The 26,365-nt window shown below is 46.3% G+C and overlaps 1 protein-coding gene across 2 annotated transcripts; it reads left to right on the top strand.

Moving 5' to 3' along the window:
• Positions 1-640: 640 nt before the first annotated feature.
• Positions 641-25,537, top strand: slc25a42 (solute carrier family 25 member 42). Of its 2 annotated transcripts, none has more exons than XM_064931179.1 (8): positions 641-1,057; positions 7,525-7,692; positions 10,907-11,021; positions 11,123-11,148; positions 11,878-12,044; positions 17,854-17,970; positions 21,118-21,269; positions 24,599-25,537. In XM_064931179.1, the coding sequence occupies exons 2-8, from the start codon at positions 7,609-7,611 to the stop codon at positions 24,922-24,924; spliced, it is 987 nt and encodes a 328-aa protein (XP_064787251.1). In that variant the 5' UTR covers positions 641-1,057; positions 7,525-7,608; the 3' UTR covers positions 24,925-25,537. The 2 variants fall into 2 exon arrangements, with proteins under 2 accessions (XP_064787251.1, XP_064787256.1); XM_064931184.1 differs by lacking the exon at positions 641-1,057 and adding an exon at positions 2,908-3,479.
• Positions 25,538-26,365: the final 828 nt, after the last annotated feature.

Below are 26,365 nucleotides of genomic sequence, written 5' to 3'. Positions count from 1 at the left end.
GCCCAGCAGTCAAGAACACTGGTCACATTCATGTCTACAAACTGTTTCACCCACTTTATATGCATATACTGTATTCATGGCTCATCCTATATAATTATGTTTGTTTTTTTCTTGATTATGTGTGCATTTTTATTGCTATGTTTTACTGCACGGTTGGAGCTAGCAACACAAGCATTTCGAGGCACCTGCAATAACTGAACATCTGTGTACTCAACCAGTAAACTTTTATTTGAGGGACTAGGATCAGATGAAGATGGATAAAACATGTTATGCATGAACCTCATCTCTATATTGGACTGTGCTTTATAATCCTGGTCCTGGAGAGTTTACATGGTGTGGATAGATGATACATTGATTAACACACCTGCTGTTCAATTTATCGTCTATAAGGGGAACTCACGTTCTGAAAATAGAGACATGGCACTTTGTATTGCACATTGCAGACAGAACATTAACTTTCAACTCTATATACGTGAGCCCTCTTTTGTTATTTGCATTTTTCGTTGCAAAATTCATAGACTTACAAAAACTCATGATTCCCAACAAAAGCTTTTCGTTTATTACGTTAACGCCCCTCAAACGGACCTATCGAAGCATCCGTCACCTCCCAATGACTTCACTTCCCAGTACCCCACCGCACTCGCCCTTGCAAAGCTTGCTGCTAGCGGTGTCACAGCAGATACCGAACAGCATGGAAGGTGACAGTTACTAAAGTCATAGTTGGGGCAATGAAACAGAAAATAATGTCACAGACAGTGCCTCCGGGATCTGAAAACGTTAGCGACACGAAAGTGTTCAACTTTCAAGAGTTTTATATTCAAAACGTGGACACACTTTGAACATTGACGTGACAGATCGCTGTTTAGCTAGCTCGCTAACCCTGCTAGCTAAGTTATTTTGGTGTGCAGAATCAATTCGATAGCCATCGCTAAACTCAAGGACGGCGTAGGGTGGAGACAGGCTGCCAACTGAATATTTATAGAAAACGTCAGTAAATTAATTTTAAAAAATAAGGAAACCCGGAAGGATCCACAGGGGGTGCTAGGATATCGACAAGGTAAGATAACAATGCTCGTGTAACTGTTTATTGATAAAATTAACAACCAGTTGAACCAGTGTCGGCATAGAAGGGAACGGGTCTCCTGCTATGACCAGATGCCGTTTCAACATCCAGTAGCTAGCTAGCATTATCTGCAGTGCGTGTATATATAGGTGAGTTACCCTGGCTAGTCACTAGTTAGTCTAGTTTGCTAACATACATGTAGAGATGGCACTCCAGGAATAGAAAAGTTGTCCCTCTTTGTCAACTTCTGGTGCCTTTGTCACTGTGTGCAGCCACTTGTCCAATGTCACTGTTATTTTGTCAACACACACACATACATATATATATGTGTGTGTGTGTGTCATCTGATCTGGAAGAAGATATAAATCCTAGCTAGCTAATCCTTTGCTGCCTAAATATGTAAACATTCTGAATATCTAGGTTACATTTACTATGTGGTGTATAACCTGTTGTTATATGCCTATATTCCCATACATTTGGTAGGTGTGTTAGTACAGTAAGCTAGATGCAGATTGAACCCCAGATATGTGATAACAGTGCATTCGGAAAGTATTCAGACTGCTTGACTTTTTCCACATTTTGTTTACGTTACAGCCTTATTCTAAAATGGATTAAATCGTTTTTTCCCTCATCAATCTACACACAATACCCAATAATGACAAAGCAAAAACAGGTTTAGAATTTGGACTGGGAGTGTCGCTGCGCAGCTATTTTCAGGTCTCTCCAGAAATGTTCGATCTTGATCAAGTCCGGGTTCTGGCTGGGCCACTCAAGGACATTCCAGCGTTGTCTTGGCTGTGTGCTTAAGGTCGTTGTCCTGTTGGAAGGTGAACCTTTGCCCCAGTTCATGGTCCTGAGCACCCTGGAGCAGGTTTTCATCAAGGATCTCTATGTACTTTGCTCCGTTCATCTTTCCCTCAATCCGGACTAGTCTCCCAGTCGCTGCCTCTTAAAAACATTCCCACATCATGATGCTGCCACCACCATGCTTCACCGTGGCGATGATGCCAGGTTTCCTCCAGACGTGACGCTTGGTGTTCAGGCCAAAGATTTTAATCTTGGTTTCATCAGACCAGAGAATAGATGCCTTTTGGCAGACTCCAAGCGGGCTGTCATGTGCCTTTTACTGAGGAGTGGCTTCCGTCTTGCCACTGTACCATAAAGGCCTGATTGGTGGAGAGCTGCAGAGGTGGTTGTCCTTCTGGAAGGTTCTCCCATCTCCACAGAGGAACTCGAGCTATGTCAGAGTGACCATCAGGTTCTTGGTCACCTCCCTGACCAAGGCCCTTCTCCCCCGATTGCTCAGTTTGGCCTGGCGGCCAGCTCTAGGAAGTCTTGGTGGTTACAAACATCTTCCATTTAAGAATGATGGATGCCACTGTGTTCTTGGGGTCCTTCAATGCTGCAGAAATGTTTTGGTACCCTTCCCCAGATATTTTCCTCAACACAATCTTGTGTCAAAGCTCTACAGACAATTCCTTTGACCTCATGGCTTGGTTTTTGCTCTGACATGCACTGTCAACTGTGGGACCTTATATAGACAGATGTGTGCCCTTTCCAAATCATGTCCAATCAATTGAATCCAAGTTGGATGATCAATGGAAACAGGATGCACCTGAGCTCAATTTTGAATCTCAATGAAAGGGTCTGAATATTTATGTAAATAAGTTACTTCTGGCTTTTTTTTCATATAAATTTGCCAAAATGTATAACAACCTGGTTATGCTTTGTAGTTATGGGGTATTGTGTGTGTGTGTATATTGATGAGTATTTTTATTTATTTAATTATTTTCAGAATAAGGCTGTAAAGTAACAAAATGTGGAAAAGGGAAGGGGTCTGAATACTTTCTGAATGCACCGTATGTTTCCATTTCTGGGCATTACACGTTAACTTATACAAAACGCTGCCATAGATGTTTCAACTAACTTGCTCTTGGCGATACTGTCTCGGTTCTCAATTCGGGGGGAAAGGGTATCTTTTATAAATGTCCGTGTCCAGTTGCAGAAATAACCATGTTCACTCTACAACAACTCAAAGATATTAAATCTATGTTTTGTATGGACTGTGCCTCACTGCCGCGTCATATAGAAAGGACTAGTTCCTGCAAAGACGCTGGGAAATCCTGGATGTGCGGCAGGTAAGATGGCGAGGACCCTCCTTGTGTGGTACAAAGCATTAGGACCGGGATTTGACAGGGACTTCACGATACCTAGTTGCCGATAGGATATGTATTGCAATTTGATACTGTGATTTGATTGCGATTCGATGTTCCAAACGTATTGCTCACCATATGTCTGCTGCAGAGGGACGAGAGAGCCCGGAGAAAATGAGTTTTAGGTCTGGGATCAGCTCTTTCTAGTACAGCAGGTCTAGACTAGTTTGGGGAGTAGTCTACTGTACCAACACACCTACCATGTAAGTCCAATTAAATTTCTATTTTTAAAGGATGACTTAGAAATAATTGACTAAAAATACAGTACTCTATTGTGACTGATGTGTTTGTTGATGACATGTAACGTGACAACCCATGAATATGTTCCTCAGGTCTTCTGTTGTCGTGACGTGTCAGTTGCATTCTGCCATATGTCATGACTCAGGAGCATACACATGAGAGAGGAGAGAGGGGTGGGGGCTGTTTGACTGCTTTTTCTGCAGTTTGGTATTTGACCATGCTGTAGGGATGCCAATATTAGTTGCCACTGACTACGCGTCTTCCAACAGCCCCCGTTTGTTCTTTCTAGGCTCATCCCTCTATACTGCTATTTTCATCCCTCATTCTCCTTGCTATTCCCAGAAGGAGGTTCAGTCTGGGTTTCAAGAATGGGTGATTTTGCAGTGTAATGATTAATTGAAAGACCTGTAGGTTGGCCTCGATATCCTCGACAGAGATTATTTAGCTTGCTTTGTTTCTTTTCTCAGAGTAGGATGAGGTGGAGTCCCTCTGGGCATACACAGTTTATTCTGTGTGTCTGACTGCCAATTCCATATTTTAGTTTAGTCACTCCTTTTCTTTTTTATGTGGTGCACTTTATTCCCTTTGTTGTTTTGCAATGTGACACTGAGAAAAAAACATAAAATAAAAATGTGTGCTGTGTGTGTGTACGCCTGCACAATATAAGAGTTTTTGTGAGCTTCACTGAGCTGTGTTTGGTAGAATTGTCACCAGTGTCAACATACCTTGCCACAATACTTCTGAGTAACAAAACATGAATCAGACTTAATTTCTTGACGAAAACAGTCCAAATGTTGGAAAAAACAGCCTCATGTTATCACCTTTTGTTTATTATTTTATCATGACGGCCCTAGTGTATGGTGGTGTTCTTCAGTGTCGCCTCTGCCTTGGACAGACACCTTTCACCCAGAAAGCAGCAGCAGCTTTGTGCTATGCCAGTCCAGAGGTGCTTCTGTTGATGAAATGTTGCCCAGTAACTTATTATAGCCCTGAGATGTAGGGCAGACAGACAGAGGGGTAACTCAAGTAGCCTGTTGCTCTCAAATGTCTCTCTCTTCATTCTTTCAATGTTAACGCTCAGTCTGGATACATTGTGGTGGAAACTTTTAAATGTCCTTTACTTTTATTTAGTTGTCATAAACTCCAAGTGAGATCTTTGTCAAAGCAGCCGTGAATGTGTAGAAAATATCATACAGCAACTTTTCTGTTGATGGCTAAATACAGGGCTAACCTAGAACAACGGTTGTGTAAATTCAGGGCTGGCCTATAACAACGGTTGTGTAAATACAGGGCTCGCCTAGAACAACGGTTGTGTAAATACAGGGCTGGCCTAGAACATTGGTTGTGTAAATTCAGGGCTGGCCTAGAACAACGGTTGTGTAAATACAGGGCTAGTCTAGAACAATGGTTGTGTAAATACAGGGCGAGCCTAGAACAATGGTTGTGTAAATACAGGGCGAGCCTAGAACAACGGTTGTGTAAATACATGGCTGGCCTAGAACATTGGTTGTGTAAATTCAGGGCTGGCCTAGAACAATGGTTGTGTAAATACAGGGCTAGCCTAGAACAATGGTTGTGTAAATACAGGGCTAGCCTAGAACAACGGTTGTGTAAATACAGGGCTCGCCTAGAACAACGGTTGTGTAAATACAGGGCTGGCCTAGAACATTGGTTGTGTAAATTCAGGGCTGGCCTAGAACAACGGTTGTGTAAATACAGGGCTAGTCTAGAACAATGGTTGTGTAAATACAGGGCGAGCCTAGAACAATGATTGTGTAAATACAGGGCGAGCCTAGAACAACGGTTGTGTAAATTCAGGGCTGGCCTAGAACAATGGTTGTGTAAATACAGGGCTAGCCTAGAACAATGGTTGTGTAAATACAGGGCTAGCCTAGAACAATGGTTGTGTAAATACAGGGCTAGCCTAGAACAATGGTTGTGTAAATACAGGGCTAGCCTAGTGCAATGGTTGCGCTAGGCTAGCCCTGTATTTACACAATGGTTGTGTAAACACAGGGCTAGCCTAGAACGACAACGGTTGTGTAAACACAGGGCTAGCCTAGACCGACAACGGTTGTGTAAATACAGGGCTAGCCTAGACCACCAACGGTTGTGTAAATACAGGGCTAGCCTAGAACGACAACGGTTGTGTAAATACAGGGCTAGCCTCGACCACCAACGGTTGTGTAAATACAGGGCTAGCCTAGAACGACAACGGTTGTGTAAATACAGGGCTAGCCTAGAACGACAACGGTTGTGTAAATACAGGGCTAGCCTAGACCACCAACGGTTGTGTAAATACAGGGCTAGCCTAGACCACCAACGGTTGTGTAAATACAGGGCTAGCCTAGACCACCAACGGTTGTGTAAATACAGGGCGAGCCTAGAACAATGGTTGTGTAAATACAGGGCGAGCCTAGAACAACGGTTGTGTAAATACATGGCTGGCCTAGAACATTGGTTGTGTAAATACAGGGCTAGCCTAGAACGACAACGGTTGTGTAAATACAGGGCTAGCCTAGAACGACAACGGTTGTGTAAATACAGGGCTAGCCTAGAACGACAACGGTTGTGTAAATACAGGGCTAGCCTCGACCACCAACGGTTGTGTAAATACAGGGCTAGCCTAGACCACCAACGGTTGTGTAAATACAGGGCTAGCCTAGACCACCAACGGTTGTGTAAATACAGGGCTAGCCTAGACCACCAACGGTTGTGTAAATACAGGGCTAGCCTAGAACGACAACGGTTGTGTAAATACAGGGCTAGCCTAGAACGACAACGGTTGTGTAAATACAGGGCTAGCCTAGAACGACAACGGTTGTGTAAATACAGGGCTAGCCTAGACCACCAACGGTTGTGTAAATACAGGGCTAGCCTAGACCACCAACGGTTGTGTAAATACAGGGCTAGCCTAGACCACCAACGGTTGTGTAAATACAGGGCTAGCCTAGAACGACAACGGTTGTGTAAATACAGGGCTAGCCTCGACCACCAACGGTTGTGTAAATACAGGGCTAGCCTAGACCACCAACGGTTGTGTAAATACAGGGCTAGCCTCGACCACCAACGGTTGTGTAAATACAGGGCTAGCCTAGACCACCAACGGTTGTGTAAATACAGGGCTAGCCTAGACCACCAACGGTTGTGTAAATGCAGGGCTAGCCTCGACCACCAACGGTTGTGTAAATACAGGGCTAGACTAGACCACCAACGGTTGTGTAAGTACAGGGCTAGCCTCGACCACCAACGGTTGTGTAAATACAGGGCTAGCCTCGACCACCAACGGTTGTGTAAGTACAGGGCTAGCCTCGACCACCAACGGTTGTGTAAATACAGGGCTACAGGGCCTAGACCACCAACGGTTGTGTAAATACAGGGCTAGCCTCGACCACCAACGGTTGTGTAAATACAGGGCTAGCCTCGACCACCAACGGTTGTGTAAATACAGGGCTAGCCTAGACCACCAACGGTTGTGTAAATACAGGGCTAGCCTCGACCACCAACGGTTGTGTAAATACAGGGCTAGCCTCGACCACCAACGGTTGTGTAAATACAGGGCTAGCCTCGACCACCAACGGTTGTGTAAATACAGGGCTAGCCTCGACCACCAACGGTTGTGTAAGGGTGGAACAGAGAGCTCTCTTTGACAGGGGCATTACTCCTGAAGGCAAAGCCTCTCACAGGGTCTTTATTAATGTGCCCTGATTAGTTAATTCACTAATTGAGCGGTTGTCCATAGAGTTTCTGCTCTGTTAACCCATTCTTTGTCATGTCAATTGATCTACAGGGATTTGGTGTATTGTAGTAAAGATCTGTTCAGTGGAGCACTGGGGCATTTGTAATTGTTGTGTGACCTAATTAATTCTAGTGTCTTGTCAGTGTTGCATTTCACCTGACAAACAGTGGCACTCAGTAGAGAGGTTGCTTGAGACAAGAATCTGCATTATAATGTTCATTCATGTGTTTTCCCCTCTCTGTTTGTCCCTTGGGCCTTGCCGTTCCTAGTTTCAGGTAGTTGGCGTTGCCGCCTCCCGGTGGCCGGTGTGTATGAGTGTGGGCAGCGTCTGGTGAGCGTCGTAGTCCACGGGGATGGGGAATGGAGTCCAGCAACACCAGGCAACACCACTCACACAAGGAGAGGTGCTGCCACTGCCCTCCGACAGCCAGGCAGAGGTAAGCTGTAGTTTAATGTGGTCATTGGGTGGGGCCTGGAGTTTTGCTCCGTCTGGACATGTGATTAGGAAAAACTCTAACTTTGGCTCCATTATTGACCCAACTCTTAATTCCCAGTCCAACCTTTGCAGGTCTACATATTGTTTTGCGTAGGGGCCAGGAGCCGGTTTGGAATAAGGCCTTTTCCCCACCATAACTATAGCTTCCAATAGCTTTCCTTTGTGTGGAGGAAGGTCATGCCTTAACCTGGACAAGAGAATAAATTATTCCGGACTAAAAACAGTTTCTTAATTCAAGACAAACAGGAGGCTTAAACAAAATAACTCAAAGCCGTGATATGAGGATATGCATAGCAAAGGTAGCCTATATTCTGCTCCTCCCCCCTAGTGGTGTGCAACGTGTTTATCATTTAGAATATCAAGGTACAGCTGTCTATTGTTTACAGTCGGTTCACAACGTTCTAGGAGTGGTTTAATGCCAGTAACAAAAGACTTCTATGTTCAGACAGGGCCACATTCTTGTTGTTTTTCTACTTTTGACTTCTTGTCAGTATTTATTTTATTTTATCACTCATCGTCAGGGCTGGTTATCTTTTCTTGTCACACACACACACACACACAGTTGACACACACTGGCCTATCTCCCAGTCTCTTACTTTTTCCACTTGAGTGTGTTTGTTTATTCTTACATTGGCCGCTGTGCGAGACGTCTCAGGAATGGAGTAAACGAGGACAGAGGAGAGGAGGAGTGGGATGAGCTGAGCCAGTCCATTCAACTGGACACACAGCCTCCCCCAGTCCTTCCCTCTTTTATTTCTCTATTTTTCCTTCTTTCTATGCTCTCTCTCGGCTCTCTCTCACACTCTGCTCTCTCACACTCTGCTCTCTCACACTCTGCTTTCTCACACTCTGCTCTCTATCACACTCTGCTCTCTCTCACACTCTGCTTCTCTCACGTTCTTCACTCTCTCACGTTCTTCTCTCTCTCACGTCTCTCTCTCTCACACTCTGCTCTCTCTCACACTCTGCTCTCTCTCACACTCTGCTCTCTCTCACACTGCTCTCTCTTCGCTCCCTGCTCTCTCACTCTCTTCGCTCTCTCGCTCTCTTCGCTCCCTGCTCTCTCGCTCTCTTCACTCTCTGTTGTCTCTCTCTCTGCTCACTCTTCTCTTGCTCTCTGCTCTCGCTGCTCACTCACTCTGCTCTCGCTGGCATATCTTTAGATGGCAAAACGGCATTACCATCAGTCCGGTGCTTCAAAGCCTGTGTGGTGAACAAATAGTGTTCCCTTAACCATTTGCTCCTCTAAGAATAGTCCTGTATGCTTAGCTGGGTCGGTCTCTAACCAAGTCTGGGCCCGTTTCTAACTTGTTCTGCCTCATGCAAGCCAAGTTTAATGATCTACTGCAACTCAAACAAGGCTTGGCTTAGCTAGGGACAGGCTTGGTTTAACTCGGGACAGGCTTGGTTTAACTCGGGACAGGCTTGGTTTAACTCGGGACAGGCTTGGTTTAACTCGGGACAGGCTTGGTTTAGCTCGGGACAGGCTTGGTTTAGCTCGGGACAGGCTTGGTTTAGCTCGGGACAAGCTTTCTGGGTGAAAGGTGTCTGTCCAAGGCAGAGGCGACACTGAAGAACACCACCATACACTAGGGCCATCATGATAAAAAAATAAACAAAAGGTGATAACATGAGGCTGTTTTTTCCAACATTTGGACTGTTTTCCTCAAGAAATTAAGTCTGATTCATGTTTTGTTACTCAGAAGTATTGTGGCAAGGTATGTCGATAGTGGTGACAACTCTACCAAATACAGCTCAGTGAGCTCACACCTACTCTTATATTGTGCAGGCGTACACACACACAGCACACATTTTTATTTTATGTTTTTTTTCTCAGTGTCACATCGCAAAACAACAAAGGGAATAAAGTACACCACATAAAAAAGAAAGGCTTGGTTAGCTAGGGAGAGACTCGGGACAGGCTTGGTTAGCTAGGGAGAGACTCGGGACAGGCTTGGTTAGCTAGGGAGAGACTCGGGACAGGCTTGGTTAGCTAGGGAGAGGCCCGGGACAGGCTTGGTTAGCTAGGGAGAGGCCCGGGACAGGCTTGGTTAGCTAGGGAGAGGCCCGGGACAGGCTTGGTTAGCTAGGGAGAGGCCCGGGACAGGCTTGGGTTAGGGAGAGACTCGGGACAGGCTTGGTTAGGGAGAGGCCCGGGACAGGCTTGGTTAGCTAGGGGGACTCGGGAGGCTAGGAGAGACCGGGACAGGCTTGGTTAGCTAGGGAGAGGCCCGGGACAGGCTTGGTTAGCTAGGGAGAGACTCGGGACAGGCTTGGTTAGCTAGGGAGAGGCCCGGGACAGGCTTGGTTAGCTAGGGAGAGACTCGGGACAGAGGCTAGGGAGAGGCCCGGGACAGGCTTGGTTAGCTAGGGAGAGGCCCGGGACAGGCTTGGTTAGCTAGGGAGAGGCCCGGGACAGGCTTGGGTTAGCTAGGGAGAGGCCCGGGACAGGCTTGGTTAGGGAGAGCTCGGGACAGGCTTGGAGCTAGGGAGGCCCGGGACAGGCTTGGTTAGCTAGGGAGAGACTCGGGACAGGCTTGGTTTAGGGAGAGGCCCGGGACAGGCTTTAGCTAGGGGAGGAGGACAGGCTTGGTTAGCTAGGGAGAGGCCCGGGACAGGCTTGGTTAGCTAGGGAGAGGCCCGGGACAGGCTTGGGTTAGCTAGGGAGAGGCCCGGGACAGGCTTGGTTAGCTAGGGACAGGTTGTGGAACCAGGCCTGGTCTGCTGTCCTGCATGTAGGGACATTAAGTTGGATAACTACATTATGACAGGGAGGAGTGGCTGGCAGGCTTGGAATAACCACATCAAACAGCCTGAAGGTGTTTGGACTTGCTGAGTTATGACATGTGTTTTTAAAATGTTAACAAGATGCCTGTATTGGATTCGTTTTAGTTTAGAATGAATCTATCAAGGCACTCACAGGCAGGGAAATGTTGGTTGATCTCATTAAATCAATCTTAATCTTCCTTAAATCTTCTTTTTCCACCGACAGTCATCTACATTGTTTTGTATGGAAACTCTTACTACTTATTCATAGGCCTACATGAACTACTTATGCACAATGTCTTTGTTTTTGTTAGTAGTTAACAATTGATTGACCCCTTTTGGTCATGTCTGTCCCCTCCTGCTCTCCGTCCATCCATCTGTCTGTGCAGGGTCTAAAGCCCCAGACACGGTCCGTGGTTAACTCTCTCCTCTCAGGGGCCATAGCTGGAGCCTTGGCCAAAACCGCTGTGGCCCCGCTGGATAGAACCAAGATAATCTTCCAAGGTAGGCAGCAACACTTCTCACATGCTTTTGGAATAGTGAGGAATCAGTTATTTTTATTTTCAATGTCATACATTTGTGTCTATTTATTTCCTTCATTGTAGTGTCCTCAGCAAGATTCTCTGCCAAGGTGAGTTGTTTGACCCATGTACTGTGTAAAAGTCATTTGATGATGATTCATGATTCACCCAGTGGTGTGAAGTACTTAAGTAAAAATAATTTCAAGTACTACTTAAGTAGTTTTTTGGTGTATCTGTACTTTATTTTACTTTGACTACTTTTATTTACTTCGCTACATTCCTAAATAAAATATTGTACTTTTTACTCCATACATTTTCCCTGACACCCAAAAGTACTCGTTACATTTTGAATGCTTAGCAGGACAGGAAAATAGTCAAATTCACACACTTATCAACCGAACATTCCTGGTCATCCTTACTGCCTCTGATCTGGCAGACTCAACTAAACACACATGCTTCGTGTGTAAATGACGTCTGAATGTTGTGTGGCCGTGGCTTTCCATAAATAAACAACAACAACAAAATGGTGCCGTCTGGTTTGCTTCATAAAATGAATTTTAAATTATTTTTTACTTTTGATACTTAAGTATATTTTAAACCAATTACTTGTAGACTTTTACTCAAGTAGAATTTTACTATAGTCACTTTTACTCAAGTATGACAGTTGGGTACTTTTACTCAAGTTTGACAGTTGGGTACTTTTACTCAAGTTTGACAGTTGGGTACTTTTACTCAAGTATGACAGTTGGGCACTTTTTCCACCACTGGAAACACCTTTGTGATGATGGTGATACTGTTGATGATGATGATGAGACCCCATGCTGTTGGTCCACCCCCAGGAGGCATATAGGTTGATTTATCGGACCTACCTGAAGGATGGCTTCCTCAGCCTGTGGAGGGGCAACTCTGCCACCATGGTACGGGTCATCCCCTACGCTGCCATCCAGTTCTGTGCTCACGAGCAGTATAAGAGACTACTGGGTGGATACTTCGGCTTCCAGGGAAAGTGAGTAACCATGCATATATAAACTAATCTTGTCCAGAGGCTAGGTTCCTGCTTCATAGGGAATAAGATATTCTTAGAGAATCCCTACGGAGAATGCTAAATGTTTTATCCATTCTTCTAGCAAGAAAGTAGTGAGCGCATTGTGGCACCATCTGCTGACTATTTTAGACAATTGTGTTCTCAACGGATGTGCCAAATTTAGTTCCGTAATTTGGAGTATTACTCTTCGGTCACATCTTCAATATTATTTGGAATCTCATCACAAAATCGTACATATAAGTGTCCCAGCAATGTTGTTCTGCACTAATATGGCTGTTCACTGATGTTCAAGCAAGCATCTTAGCCTGATTTATCCTCTCCTTCTGGCAATTGTGTAATTCAGAAACATAAACAGCTTAGCTATTGAAATGCAAGCAGCAGGTGATGAGACCAGTTGCAGAATGCATTACAATACCAAAACATAACAATATTTAATTCAAGTCAACCCTACCAACATGATTGTAATACATTCAGCAGTACTATTCATATGAACCTACTGGACCTCCTTAACACAAATAAACAAGAATATGAAACAAAGTTTGTTCACTTTATTAAAAATGATGAGGATTGTGATTAGTCTCGACAGAACCGCATGTGTTAATGGTGGTCCTGAGGACCCAGAGGGGTGCACATTTCCCCCTGGCACTCCACAGCAAATGAAACTATTCAACTAACAACAAGCAAGGCTTGATATGACTGGGGTTTTTTTACCACTTGCCACTATATAACACCATTTTCATGTCATTGTATGATGCCAGGACGCCACTTTACAAAATGCATTACTATCCTTCTACCATAGAGAATCAGACAGAGATATAGGCTACATTCTGCCTATTGGCTTCTTTGCATATTCAAGCTTGTCTCAAAATACAACAACTTCCTTTTTAAGGCTCTCCTGGAGGATGGTTGGCCACCCTTGCTACCCTATTTTAATATTGCAACCAAATACTTTTTAATGTCTTTATAAAATAATTCCCTCCAAGGCTCGAAATTAAGGACTCCCCGTCATCTATGGGACATAAAAAAAAATGTCTACAAGTTCAAAACAGATTCCGGGACAGTTCTAGAAAAGACAAATCCACACAGTTTAGCTCAACAATGCACACGTGGCTGTAGGCTACACACAAGTGTTTCTAAATTCAATTGTCGGGATTTTACCATTTTCAAAAGTGTACCGCGTGCTTGAGCGTTTTCATGTAACATCGACAAAGAACAATCACAGACCGAGCATGCCCACTGACTGGTCTCAGTTCCAGGTGCAACGCACGCATGCACACCTGGAACCGAAGCTAGTCAGTGGGCATGCCCAGTCTGTGGGTGTTCTTCCACCAGAGCAGATGGCCATGAGTGTTGTGGAGCTCATTATACACCACCTTCACACTGTGAGAGGGAGAAAAGGGGTAGGGAGAAAGATTGGGAGGGAGAGAGAGGGGGAATTAAAGATCAGGGCATGACAGAAATGACCAGTGAATGATGAGATAAAGAAAGACCACTCACATCCACACACATCTCCTAGTAAAGGTCTGACTAGGTGTAGCCTATCTCTCATTGTTGGTGACGTCCATTGCAGATTATTGCTAATCCTATCCTTCTGTGATTAATCAAAGACTCCATCTCCTCCATGTAGCGAGTCAGATCCTCCAGAACTTTCTCAAAGCTGGCTCACACCTGGGGGTGTCGCACGGGAGGTAGATGAACACATTACACACACCCGTAAACATAGATAAAGGCAGGTTTCCAGTAGAACAGTACAATGTTGAGAAAAGGGGAAATCTGTAATTACTTCGATTGGGGTTGTACTGTCTTTTCAAATGTGTTGGTGGATATCATATCTACACTGCCAGAAACGAATAATACTTTGTATATGATAGACATTTAATCATAGGACTGGATGGTTTCAAATACTAACGTAAATTAGCTAGCTAGCTAGTTATTCTACTCAAGGCCTTTTAAAATAGGAAGTCAATGCTGCTGTTTACAGCTAGTGTTAGACAACTAGCTAGGAATTGTAATAACGTTAACTAGGTCGGCCAAAGCAATGTACAGTTGTGACCAAAAGTTTTGAGAATGATACAAATATTAATTTGTTTGTATACACTCCAGAATGTTATGAAGAGTGGTCAGATGAATTGCAATTAAACTGAATGAACTGAATACCCAAAAAGCATTTCCACTGCATTTCAGCCCTGCCACAAAAGGACCAGCTGACATCATGTCAGTGATTCTCTCGTTAACACAGGTGTGAGTGTTGACAAGGACAAGGCTGGAGATCACTCTGTCATGCTGATTGAGTTCGAATAACCGACTGGAAGCTTCAAAAGGAGGGTGGTGCTTGGAATCATTATTCTTCCTCTGTTAACCATGGTTACCTGCAAGGAAACACGTGCTGTCATCATTGCTTTGCACAAAAACTTTGGAAATTAATATTTGTGTCATTCTCAAAACTTTTGGCCACGACTATATAGCCAGATGTAGTCATGAATAGCCAGCTAAATAACTGGCTAGGTAGCTATAGTTATAACTTTTCGGAACTAGACCTAGACGTGTTCGCTGACAGGAAAAACTATTATTGGTAACATCAGCTAACAGGATAGCCTCTTTACTTTGGGAGGCCGGTACACATTGGTGTATCCATTGTGTACAGGTCTCCCAGAGCGAAAAGGCTACTAGCAGGAGGAATGTAATGCTGACATGGTTAACGTTAATTGTTAACTGTGTCACACTGCTGAAGATCACAAGTCTCTAGCTAGCCAGCTAGATACGGTGCATTCGGAAAGTATTCAGACCCCTTCACTTTTTTTTCCCACATTTTGTTACATTACATCCTTATTCTAAAATGAATTTAAAAAATTATAATTATCATCAATCTGTACACAATACTCCATAATGACTCCCCCATTTTGCAAAATATGTTAAAAATCCAATACTTATCTTATTACATAAGTATTCAGACCCTTTGCTTTGAGACTTGAAATTAAGCTCCGGTGCATCCTGTTCCAATTGATCATCCTTGAGATGTTTCAACTTGATTGGAGCCCCACCTGTGGTAAATTCAATTGATTGGACATGATTTGGAAAGACACACACCTGTCTATATAAGGTCCCACAGTTGACAGTTCATGTCAGAGTAAAAAACCAAGCCTTGAGGTCGAAGGAATTGTCCGTAGAGCTCCGAGACAGGATTGCGTTGAGGCACATATCTGGGGAAGGGTACCAAAACAATTCTGCACCATTGAAGGTCCCCAAGAATACAGTGGCCTCCATCATTCTTAAATGGAAGAAATTTGGATCCACCAAGACTCTTCCGAGAGCTGGCCTCCAGGCCAAACTGAGCAATTGGAGGAGAAGGGCCTTGGTCAGGGAGGTGACCTGCTAACTGTTCCAAATGGCTGAACTGATTTTGATAAAAGGGCTTTTATGTACTCTGCGCCATCAGCTTGGAATGCCTTACAAAATATTTTTAAACTGGAAGAACTTGTCCCGATTGGTGTTTTTTAAATAATTGATGAGGGATTTTGAGGCTATTCCTTGACCTGTCAATCTTTTTTGTTTTATGATTTTGTTATACTCCTGTGATTTCCATGGTTTTTACTAGATGACTTGTTGTTTGTCATGTTGTCTGTCTAATTGTTAATGACTTGGTGCTGCCTATCTTGACCAGGACGCTCTTGAAAATGAGATTTCAAATCTTAATGAGCCCTTCCTGGTTAAATAAAATAAATACAAATATTTTGGGTTCTGATTGGGTCTGACAATTGGACAAAAGCTCATTAGGCATTTATTATGTAAGTTATATTCTTCAAGAATTAATGGGTGGGCGTGTGTAGATCATTTTAAAGTCATAATTAATGACGCAATCACCGATTGACAATTTAAAAACTTAAATCGAGTACAGGCTTAACTGAATGATAACCGAGACTGAATTTAATAAGACATTTTATTGAATAGTTTTGGTTAGGCCTCGTCTCCGAGCAATGCTCCCTAGAGCCAGATGCTGATGATCAAATCAAAATCAAATCAAATTTATTTATATAGCCCTTCGTACATCAGCTGATATCTCAAAGTGCTGTACAGAAACCCAGCCTAAAACCTCAAACAGCAAGCAATGCAGGTGTAGAAGCACGGTGGCTAGGAAAAACTCCCTAGAAAGGCCAAAACCTAGGAAGAAACCTAGAGAGGAACCAGGCTATGTGGGGTGGCCAGTCTTCTTCTGGCTGTGCCGGGTGGAGATTATAACAGAACATGGCCAAGATGTTCAAATGTTTATAAATGACCAGCATGGTCGAATAATAATAAGGCAGAACAGTTGAAACTGGAGCAGCAGCATGGCCAGGTGGACTGGGGACAACAAGGAGTCATCATGTCAGGTAGTCCTGGGGCATGGTCCTAGGACTCAGGTCCTCTGAGAGAGAGAAAGAAAGAGAATTAGAGAGAGCATATGTGGGGTGGCCAGTCCTCTTCTGGCTGTGCCGGGTGGAGATTATAACAGAACATGGCCATGATGTTCAAATGATTGGTTGCCCAATGCTGGGCAGCAGGCATCGAAACTCCCGTGCTGGGGAAAGGAGTTCCAATGACGGGCCTTAAGATTATTATGTTGGAAGACTGTTGCTTTAAAACAAGTTGGAGACACAAGGTACGAAGAGTATTTATATCTCAACTCAAGAGTCATGCCCATTGGTTGAAAGAAAGGATAATGATTATAATGAGCAACCGTGGTGGAATTGCCTTGCTCATAGGCTGATGAGTGAGATCAGAAGCGATGTGAATTATGGGTTTACTAGATGAATGAAAAGTGGCTATCCATTTAGACCGTACGTACTAGTTTAACATTCGTAACTAAACTACCGTTCAAAAATTTGGGCTCACTCAGAAATGTTCTTGTTTTTGAAAGAAATTAACTTTTTTTTCTATTAAAATAACATCAAATTCATCAGAAATACAGTGTAGACATTGTTAATGTTGTAAATGACTATTGTAGCTGGAAACGGCTGATTTTGGATCTACATAGGCGTAGAGGCCCATTACCAGCAACCATCACTCCTGTGTTCTAATGGCACGTTGTGTTAGCTAATCCAAGTTTATCATTTTAAAAGGCTAATTGATCACTAGAAAAACCTTTTGCAATTATGTTAGCACAGCTGAAAACTGTTGTTCTGATTTAAAGAAGCAATAAAACTGGTTGAGACTAGTTAAACTGGTTGAGACTAGTTAAAACTGGTTTAGACTAGTTGAGTATCTGGAGCATCCACATTTGTGGGTTCGATTACAGGCTCAAAATAGAACAAAGACCTTTTCTTCTGAAACTCGTCAGGCTATTCTTGTTCTGAGAAGTGAAGGCTATTCCATGCGAGAAATTGCCAAACTGGCTCAAACCAGAATAGAAAGTGGGAGGCCCCGGTGCACAACTAAGCAAGAGGACAAGTACATTAGTGGGTCTTGTTTCTCAAACTAGACACACTAGATGCCTCACAAGTCCTCAACTGGCAGCTTCATTAAATAGTATGCGCAAAACACCAGTCTCAACATCAACAGTGAAGAGGCGACTCCGGGATGCTGGCCTTCTAGGCAGAGTTCCTTGGTCCAGGGTCTGTGTTCTTTTGCCCATCTTAATCTTGTCTTTTTATTGGCCAGTCTTAGATATGACTTTTTCTTTGCAACTCTGCCTATTGTCTGCTGTTTTTTCCAGGTTTCTGAAGCCTGGATCAGAGCCTAGGTATTCAAAGATATTCAAATCAGGCCCTTATGTATCCTGTGTACTGTGTTCCAGAGCCCTGCCGCCGGTGCCAAGGTTACTGGCGGGTTCTATGGCTGGTACCACAGCTGCCATGCTCACCTACCCTCTGGACATGGTGCGAGCCAGGATGGCTGTCACGCCCAAGGAGATGTAAGACAACTACCCCTACCTCTGAGAACACACACACTCCCACACACAGTACATTCGGAAAGTATTCAGACCCCTTCCCTTTTTCCACATTTTGTTACATAACAGGATAATTCTAAAATGTATAAAATATTTTGTTTTCCACATCAGTTTACACACAATACCACATAATGACAAAGCGAAAACAGGTTTTTAGACATTTTCGCACATTTATTAAAAAGGATCAACATAAATACCTTTTTTTACATTAGTATTTAGACCCTTTGCTATGAGAACCAAGAACCTGATGGTCACTCTGACGGAGCTCCAGAGTTCCTCTGTGGAGATGGGAGAACCTTCCAGAAGGACAACCATCTCTGCAGCACTCCTTTATTGTAGAGTGGCCAGACGGATGCCACTCCTCAGTAAAAGGCACATGACCGCCTGCTTGGACTTTGCAACAAGGCACCACGCTTTGGCCTGAATGCCAAGCGTCACGTCTGGAGGAAATCTGGCACCATCCCTACGTGGAAGCATGGTGGTGGCAGCATCATGTTTGGAGGAAATCTGGCACCATCCCTACGGTGAAGCATGGTGGTGGCAGCATCATGTCTGGAGGAAATCTGGCACCATCCCTACGGTGAAGCATGGTGGTGGCAGCATCATGTCTGGAGGAAATCTGGCACCATCCCTACTGTGAAGCATGGTGGTGGCAGCATCATGTCTGGAGGAAATCTGGCACCATCCCTACGGTGAAGCATGGTGGTGGCAGCATCATGTCTGGAGGAAATCTGGCACCATCCCTACGTGGAAGCATGGTGGTGGCAGCATCATGCTGTGGGAATGTTTTTCAGCGGCAGGGACTCAAATCAAAAAGAAATTGTAACATGCGCCGAGTACAACAGGTGTAGACCTTACAGTGAAATGCTTGCTTACAAGCCCATCACTACCAATGCAGTTTTAAGAACCCCCCCCCCCAAAAAAAAAAAATGTAAGAGAGAAGATTAATAAATAATTAAAGAGCAGTAGTAAATAACAATGTCTGAGCCATATTCAGGGGGTACCGGTACAGAGTCAATATGTGTCGAGGTAATTGATGTAATATGTACATGTAAGTAGAGTTATTAAAGTGACTATGCATAGATAATAACAGAGAGTAGCAGCAGCGAAGAAGAGGGTGGGGCGGGCGTGTAATGTACTGGGCCGTACGCACTACCCTCTGTAGTGCCCTGCGGTCGGAGGCCGAGCAGTTGCAAAATTGGCAGGGATGCAACCTTTCAGGATGCTCTGTAATACTATTTGAGCATCTGAGGACCCATGCCAGGGGGAAAAGGCGTTGTTGTGTCCTCTTCATGACTGTCTTGGTGTCCTTGGACCATGTTAGTTTGTTTGTTTGTTTGTGGTTTGATGTGGTCACCAAGGAACTTGAAGCTCTCAACCTGCTCCACTACAGCCCCGTTGATGAGAATGGGTGCGTGCTCGGTCCTCTTCCTCTAGTCCACAATCATCTCCTTTGTCTTGATCACGTTGAGGGAGAGGTTTTTGTCCTTGCACCACACGGTCAGGTCTCTGACCTCCTCCCTATAGGCTGTCTCATTGTTGTCGGTGATCAGGCCTACCATTGTTGTCATCATTAAATGATGGTGTTGGAGTTGTGCCTGGCCGTGCAGTCATGAGTGAACAGGGAGTACAGGAAGGGACTGAGCACTTACCCCTGAGGGGCCCCCGTGTTAAGGATCAGCGTCGGTGATGTGTTGTTATCTACCCTTACCACCTGGTTGGGGGGGGGGCGGCATCAGGAAGTCCTAGGTTGCAGAGGGAGGGGTTTAGTCCCATGGTCCTTAGCTTAGTGATGAGCTTTGAGGGCACTATGGTGTTGAACGCTGAGTTGTGGTCAATGACTAGCGTTCTCTCACAGGTGTTCCTTTTGTCCAGGTGTGAAAAGGCAGTATGGAGTGGAATAGAGATTGCATCATCTGTGGATCTGTTGGGGCGGTATGCAAATTGGAGTGGGTCTAGGGTTTCTGGGATAATGGTGTTGATGTGAGTCATGACCAGCCTTTCAAAGCATTGCTACGGGTCGGTAGTCATTTTGGTAGGTTACCTTAGTGTTTTTTGGCGCAGGGACTATGGTGGTCTGTTTGAAACATGTTGGTATTACAGACTCCGACAGGGAGAGGTTGAAAATGTCAGTGAAGACACTTGCCAGTTGGACAGCGCATGCACGGAGTACACGTCCTGGTAATCCGTGTGGCCCTGCGGCCTTGTGAACGTTGACCTGTTTAAAGGTCTTACTCACATCAGCTACGGAGAGTGTGATCACACATTCGTCTGGAACAGCTGATGCTCTCATGCATGTTTCAGTGTTACTTGCCTTGAAACGAGCATAGAAGTTATTTAGCTCGTCTGGCAGGTTTGTGTCACTGGGCAGCTCACGGCTGTGCTTCCCTTTGTAGTCTAACAGTTTGCAAGCCCTGCCACATCCGACGAGCGTTGGAGCCGGTGTAGTACGATTCGATCTTAGTCCTGTATTGATGCTTAGCCTGTTTGATGACTGGGAGATTCGTCAGGATCGAGAGAAAGATGAACGGAGCAAAGTACAGAGAGATCCTTAGTGAAAACCTGCTCAGGACCTCAGACTGGGGGGGCAAAGGTTCACCTTTGAACAGGACAACAACCCTAAACACACAGCCAGGACTATGCAGGAGTGAAATAGCTGTGCAGCGATGCTCCCTATCCAACCTGATAGAGCTTGAGAGGATCTGCAGAGAGGAATGTGAGAAACTCCCTAAATACAGGCGTGCCCAGCTTGTAGCGTCAAACCCACAAGAACACACAAGGCTGTAATCGCTGCCAAATGTATTTCAACACAGTACTGAGTAAAGGATCTGAATACTTATGTAAATGTGATATTTCAGTTTTTTTATTTTAATACATTTACAAAAGATTCTAAACCTGTTTTTTGCTTTGTCATTATGGGATATGGTGTGTAGATTGATGTGTGGGAAAAAATGATTTAATCCATTTTAGAGTAAGGCTGTAACGTAACAAAATGTGGAAGAAGTCAAGGGGTCTGAATACTTTCCGGATGCACCGTATACACACACACAGACTGTTTGTGGTGCTGCGAATAACTCGCACTTTTACATCCCATCTCTCTTCTCCCCTCAGGTACAGTAACATAATCCATGTGTTTGTGCGTATCTCTCGTGAGGAGGGTTTGAAGACACTGTATCGTGGTTTCACCCCCACCATACTGGGTGTGGTGCCCTACGCTGGACTCAGCTTCTTCACCTACGAGACTCTCAAGAAAATGCATGCAGGTACTGCAGTGACTCAGCTGTCGTGTCTGTCTAGTCTGTCTCTCTGTCCAGTCTGTCTCTCTCTGTCTAGTCTGTATATAATCTGTCTAGTCTGTATATAATCTGTCTAGTCTGTATATAATCTGTCTATTCTGTATATAATCTGTCTATTCTCTCTCTCTCTGTCTAGTTCTCTCTCTGTCTAGTCTGTCTCTCTCTCTGTCTGTCTCTCTCTCTGTCTGTGTCTCTCTCTCTCTCTGTCTAGTCTCTCTGTCTAGTCTCTCTCTGTCTGTGTCTAGTCTCTCTCTGTCTAGTCTTTCTCTCTGTCTAGTCTTTCTCTCTGTCTAGTCTTTCTCTCTGTCTGTCTAGTCTTTCTCTCTGTCTGTCTAGTCTCTCTCTCTAGTCTGTCTCTCTATGTCTGTGTCTAGTCTTTCTCTCAGTCTTTCTGTCTATCTATGTCTGGTCTGTGTCTAGTCTGTCTCGTCTATCTAATCTGTCTAGTCTGTCTCTCTCTGTCTAGTCTGTCTCTCTCTGTCTAGTCTATCTAATCCGTCTCTCTCTGTCTAGTCTGTCTCTCTCTGTCTCGTCTGTCTGTCTAGTCTATCAGCAATACAGTGCATGGCTATATGTAAATATAAGGTTTCCCACTGACATGAACCCTGTCCCACCCATCCCTGTCTCTTTCTGTCTCTCTCACCCTCTCCCTCCCTCCCTCCCTCCTCCCTCTCTCCCTCCCTCCATCTCTCTCTCCCTCCCGCCCTCCCTCCATCTCTCTCACCCTCTCCCGCCCTCCCTCCATCTCTCTCACCCTCTCCCGCCCTCCCTCCCTCCATCTCTCTCACCCTCTCCCCCCTCCCTCCCTCCATCTCTCTCACCCTCTCCCTCCTTCCATCTCTCACCTCTCTCCGCCTCACCCCTCCCTCCATCTCTCTCACCCCCTGCCCTCCCTCCCTCCATCTCTCTCACCCTCTCCCTCCCTCCCCTCCACCCCCTCCCTCCCTCCATCTCTCTCTCCACCCTCCCTCCCTCCATCCCTCCTCTCCCTCCCTCCATCTCTCACCCTCCGCCCCTCCCTCCCTCCATCTCTCACCCTCTCCCGCCCTCCCCCTCCCTCCCCTCCCTCCATCTCTCACCCTCTCCCGCCCTCCCTCCCTCACCCTCTCCCGCCCTCCCTCCCTCCATCTCTCACCCTCTCCGCCCTCCCTCCCTCCATCTCTCTCACCCTCTCCCTCCCTCCATCTCTCACCCTCTACCACCCTCTCCCTCCCTCCATCTCTCACCCTCTCCCGCCATCCTTCCCTCCATCTCTCCTCCCTCCCTCCATCTCTCACCCTCTCCCGCCCTCCCTCCCTCCATCTCTCACCCTCTCCGCCCTCCCTCCCTCCATCTCTCACCCTCTCCGCCCTCCCTCCCTCCCTATCTCTCACCCTCTCCCCGCCCTCCCCCTCTCCCTCCCTCCCCTCCCTCCCTCCATCTCTCCTCCCTCCCTCCATCTCTCACCCCCCCTCCCGCCCTCCCTCCCTCCATCTCCTCACCCTCCATCCCGCCCTCCCGCCCTCCCTCCATCTCTCACCCTCTCCCGCCCTCGCTCCCTCCATCTCTCACCCTCTCCCCGCCCTCCCTCCCTCCATCTCTCACCCTCTACCGCCCTCCCTCCATCTCTCACCCTCTCCCGCCCTCCCTCCATCTCTCCCGCCTTCCCCCTCCCTCCATCTCTCCCGCCCCTCCCTCCCTCCATCTCTCTCACACTCTCTCTCACACCCGCACGCCCTCCCTCCCTCCATCTCTCTCTCACCCTCCATCTCTCTCACACTCTCTCACCCCCTCCCTCCATCTCTCTCACCCCCTCCCTCCCTCCATCTCTCTCACACCCTCCCTCCCTCCATCTCTCACACCCTCCCTCCTTCCCTCCCTATATCTCTCACCCCCTCCCTCCATCTCTCTCACACCCTCCCTCCATCCCTCTCCAACTCTCTCCCTCCCTCTCCAACTCTCTCCCTCCCTCCATCTCTCTCACCCCCTCTCCCTCCCTCCATCTCCCTCCATCTCCCTCCCTCCATCTCTCACCCTCCCTCTCCTCCCTCCCACTCTCCCTCCATCTTTCTCACACTCTCCCTCCCTCCATCTCTCTCACACTCTCCCTCCCTCCATCTCTCTCCCACTCTCCCTCCATCTCTCTCTCTCCCTCTCTCCATCTCTCTCACACTCTCCCTCCATCTCTCTCACACTCTCCCTCCATCTCTCTCACACTCTCCCTCCATCTCTCTCACACTCTCCCTCCATCTCTCTCACACTCTCCCTCCCTCCCTCTCTCTCTCCCTCCCTCCATCTCTCACCTCTCCCCTCCCTCCATCTCTCTCTCCACTCTCCCTCCATCTCTCTCACACTCTCCCTCCATCTCTCTCACTCTCCCTCCATCTCTCTCACTCTCCCTCCATCTCTCTCTCTCTCTCCCTCCATCTCTCTCTCTCTCCCTCCATCTCTCTCTCTCTCTCCCTCCATCTCTCTCTCTCTCCCTCCATCTCTCTCTCTCTCTCCCTCCATCTCTCTCTCTCTCCCTCCATCTCTCTCTCTCTCCCTCCATCTCTCTCCCTCCATCTCTCTCCCTCCCTCCATCTTTCTCCCTCCTCCCTCCATCTTCCCTCCCTCACTCTCCCTCCCTCCATCTCTCTCTCTCTCCCTCCATCTCTCTCTCTCCCTCCATCTCTCTCTCTCCCTCCATCTCTCTCTCCCTCCATCTCTCTCACCCTCCCTCTCACCTTCACCCTCCCACCCTCCCTCTCTCCCTCCCTCCATCTCTCTCACTCTCCCTCCCTGCATCTCTCTCACACTCTCCCTCCCTCCATCTCTCACACTCTCCCTCCCTCCATCTCTCACACTCTCCCTCCCTCCATCTCTCTCACACTCTCCCTCCCTCCATCTCTCTCTCTCTCTCCCTCCCTCCATCTCTCTCTCTCTCCCTCCCTCCATCTCTCCATCTCTCTCCACTCTCCCTCCCTCCATCTCTCTCACACTCTCCCATCCCTCCTCCCTCCATCTCTCTCACACTCTCCCTCCCTCCATCTCTCACACTCCCTCCCTCCATCTCCATCTCCCTCCACACTCTCCCTCCCTCCATCTCTCTCACTCCCTCCCTCCATCTCTCTCTCTCTCCCTCCCTCCATCTCTCTCACACTCTCCCTCCCTCCATCTCTCTCCCTCCCTCCATCTCTCTCACACTCTCCCTCCCTCCATCTCTCACACTCTCCCTCCCTCCATCTCTCTCTCTCTCTCCCTCCCTCCATCCCTCCTTCTATATCTCTTACCCTCTCCCTCCCTCCATACCTCTCACCCTCTCCCTCCCTCTCCAGAGCGGAGCGGTCGCCCCCAGCCCTACTCGTACGAGAGGTTGGTGTTCGGGGCATGCGCAGGTCTCCTGGGCCAATCGGCCTCCTACCCGCTGGATGTGGTACGGCGGCGCATGCAGACGGCGGGCGTGACTGGGCACACCTACGGCACCATCCTGGGTACCATGCGGGACATCGTGGCGGAGGAGGGTGTGGTGCGTGGACTCTACAAGGGCCTCAGTATGAACTGGGTCAAAGGGCCCATCGCTGTGGGCATCAGCTTCACCACCTTTGACATGACACAGATCCTTCTGAAGAAGTTGTACCAGCTGAGGTATAATAACAGGTAACCAGTAGGGAGAGACTGGTGGAGGGATGGAGAAGGCAACGGGAATGAGGACGATAGATAATAGCAGGACAGTCACTCTATGAGAACCTCAGCACAAACGACGTGAAGGCCAGGATGAACAAACATTGTCGCTTTCTAGGGTCAAGGCATAACGGATTGGGGAATGTGTGATTGAGTGATCCAGGTCAGCACAGTGGACACACACAGTGTGAGAAATGAATGTCTTCATCCTTGTGTATGTACATGGAGACATGAAGTCTCATAAGAGGTACATTTGGTGGGTCATAATATACACACTATGGTCCTGTACGTTGTGTTCAGGTGCAATATGTTCAGTTATTTCATGTGTGTAATATTCACACAAAATGCACAATGTGTGTGTGTGTGTGTGTGAGAGAGAGAGAGTGACAACGCACAACTTTCGGGTGTCTCCCTTGCCTTGCATCTACTTGACTAGGGGACCTTCCAACAGTCTGGATCAGATGAGTTGTTCCTGTCTATCTCCTTCCACATGAGTTGAATTTTACTTTTATCAAACGACAATGTGCCCCCATGAGATTTAGTTTGTTTGGTTGATGATTTTTGTTAAATGAGTTATACCAAAGCATATACAAGATGTGCATTGTAATTAATAATATGATTTATGACTAGAGAAGATTGATATTAATATCTCTTTAATAATATACACAGTGTACAAAACATGTCCATGACATAGACTGATCAGGTGAATCCAGGTGAAAGCTATGATCCCGTATTGATGTCACCTGTTATTTCCACTTCAATCAGTGTAGATGAAGGGGAGGAGGCAGGTTATAAAATAATTTTTAAGCCTTGAGACAATTGAGACGTGGATTGTGTATGTGTGCCATTCAGATGGTGAATGGACAAGACAAAAGATGTAAGTGCCTTTGAACAGGGTATGGTTATAGGTGCCAGGTCCACCGGTTTGTGTCAAGAACTGCAGCGCTGTTGGGTTTTTCACACTCAACAGTTTCCTGTGTATCAAGAACGGTGCACCACCCAAAAAGACATCCTGACAACTTGACAGCTGTGGGGGGGGGGGTGACATGGTGCTGGGAGAGGGTGACGTGGGGGGGGGTTCGACGTAGAGTTGGGGGAGATGTTTGCTCCCTGATTCTGCTTCTATAGGACCACTATGCGTGCTGGCTATCATTTCTGTTCAGAAATATGATTTTATTTTAATATGATTTATCCAGATAGACATCTGCATCTTATTAGTTGTTGCAGCACTATTATTAAAAACACACCTCATAACGTTCAGGGGATATCATTCCGTTCTGATAAAGCACATGCCTCCTAGTAGTCCACTCATAGACCTGTTGGAGTGACAGCCAGCTTGCCACAGTGCCCCTCCAGTACCTGGATTGGGGACCGCTATTCCACAGGGACCCCATAAAAGGAAACCCCTCCAATAAAATGAG

The sequence above is a fragment of the Oncorhynchus masou genome, chromosome 3 (genome assembly GCF_036934945.1).
Source record: "Oncorhynchus masou masou isolate Uvic2021 chromosome 3, UVic_Omas_1.1, whole genome shotgun sequence".
Classification (NCBI taxonomy): domain Eukaryota; kingdom Metazoa; phylum Chordata; class Actinopteri; order Salmoniformes; family Salmonidae; genus Oncorhynchus; species Oncorhynchus masou.
Note: the sequence above shows the minus strand (reverse complement) of the source record. Positions and strands in the feature narration are given on the sequence as shown.

What these genes read in the sequence shown, in the direction of transcription:
- slc25a42 (XM_064931179.1), top strand. Translation starts at nt 7,609, where the DNA reads ATGGGGAATGGAGTCCAGCAACACCAGGCAACACCACTCACACAAGGA. An exon ending in CCTCCGACAGCCAGGCAGAG is followed by an intron (nt 7,693 to 10,906) that starts GTAAGCTGTAGT and finishes CTGTCTGTGCAG; the next exon opens with GGTCTAAAGCCCCAGACACG. An exon ending in CAGCAAGATTCTCTGCCAAG is followed by an intron (nt 11,149 to 11,877) that starts GTGAGTTGTTTG and finishes GTCCACCCCCAG; the next exon opens with GAGGCATATAGGTTGATTTA.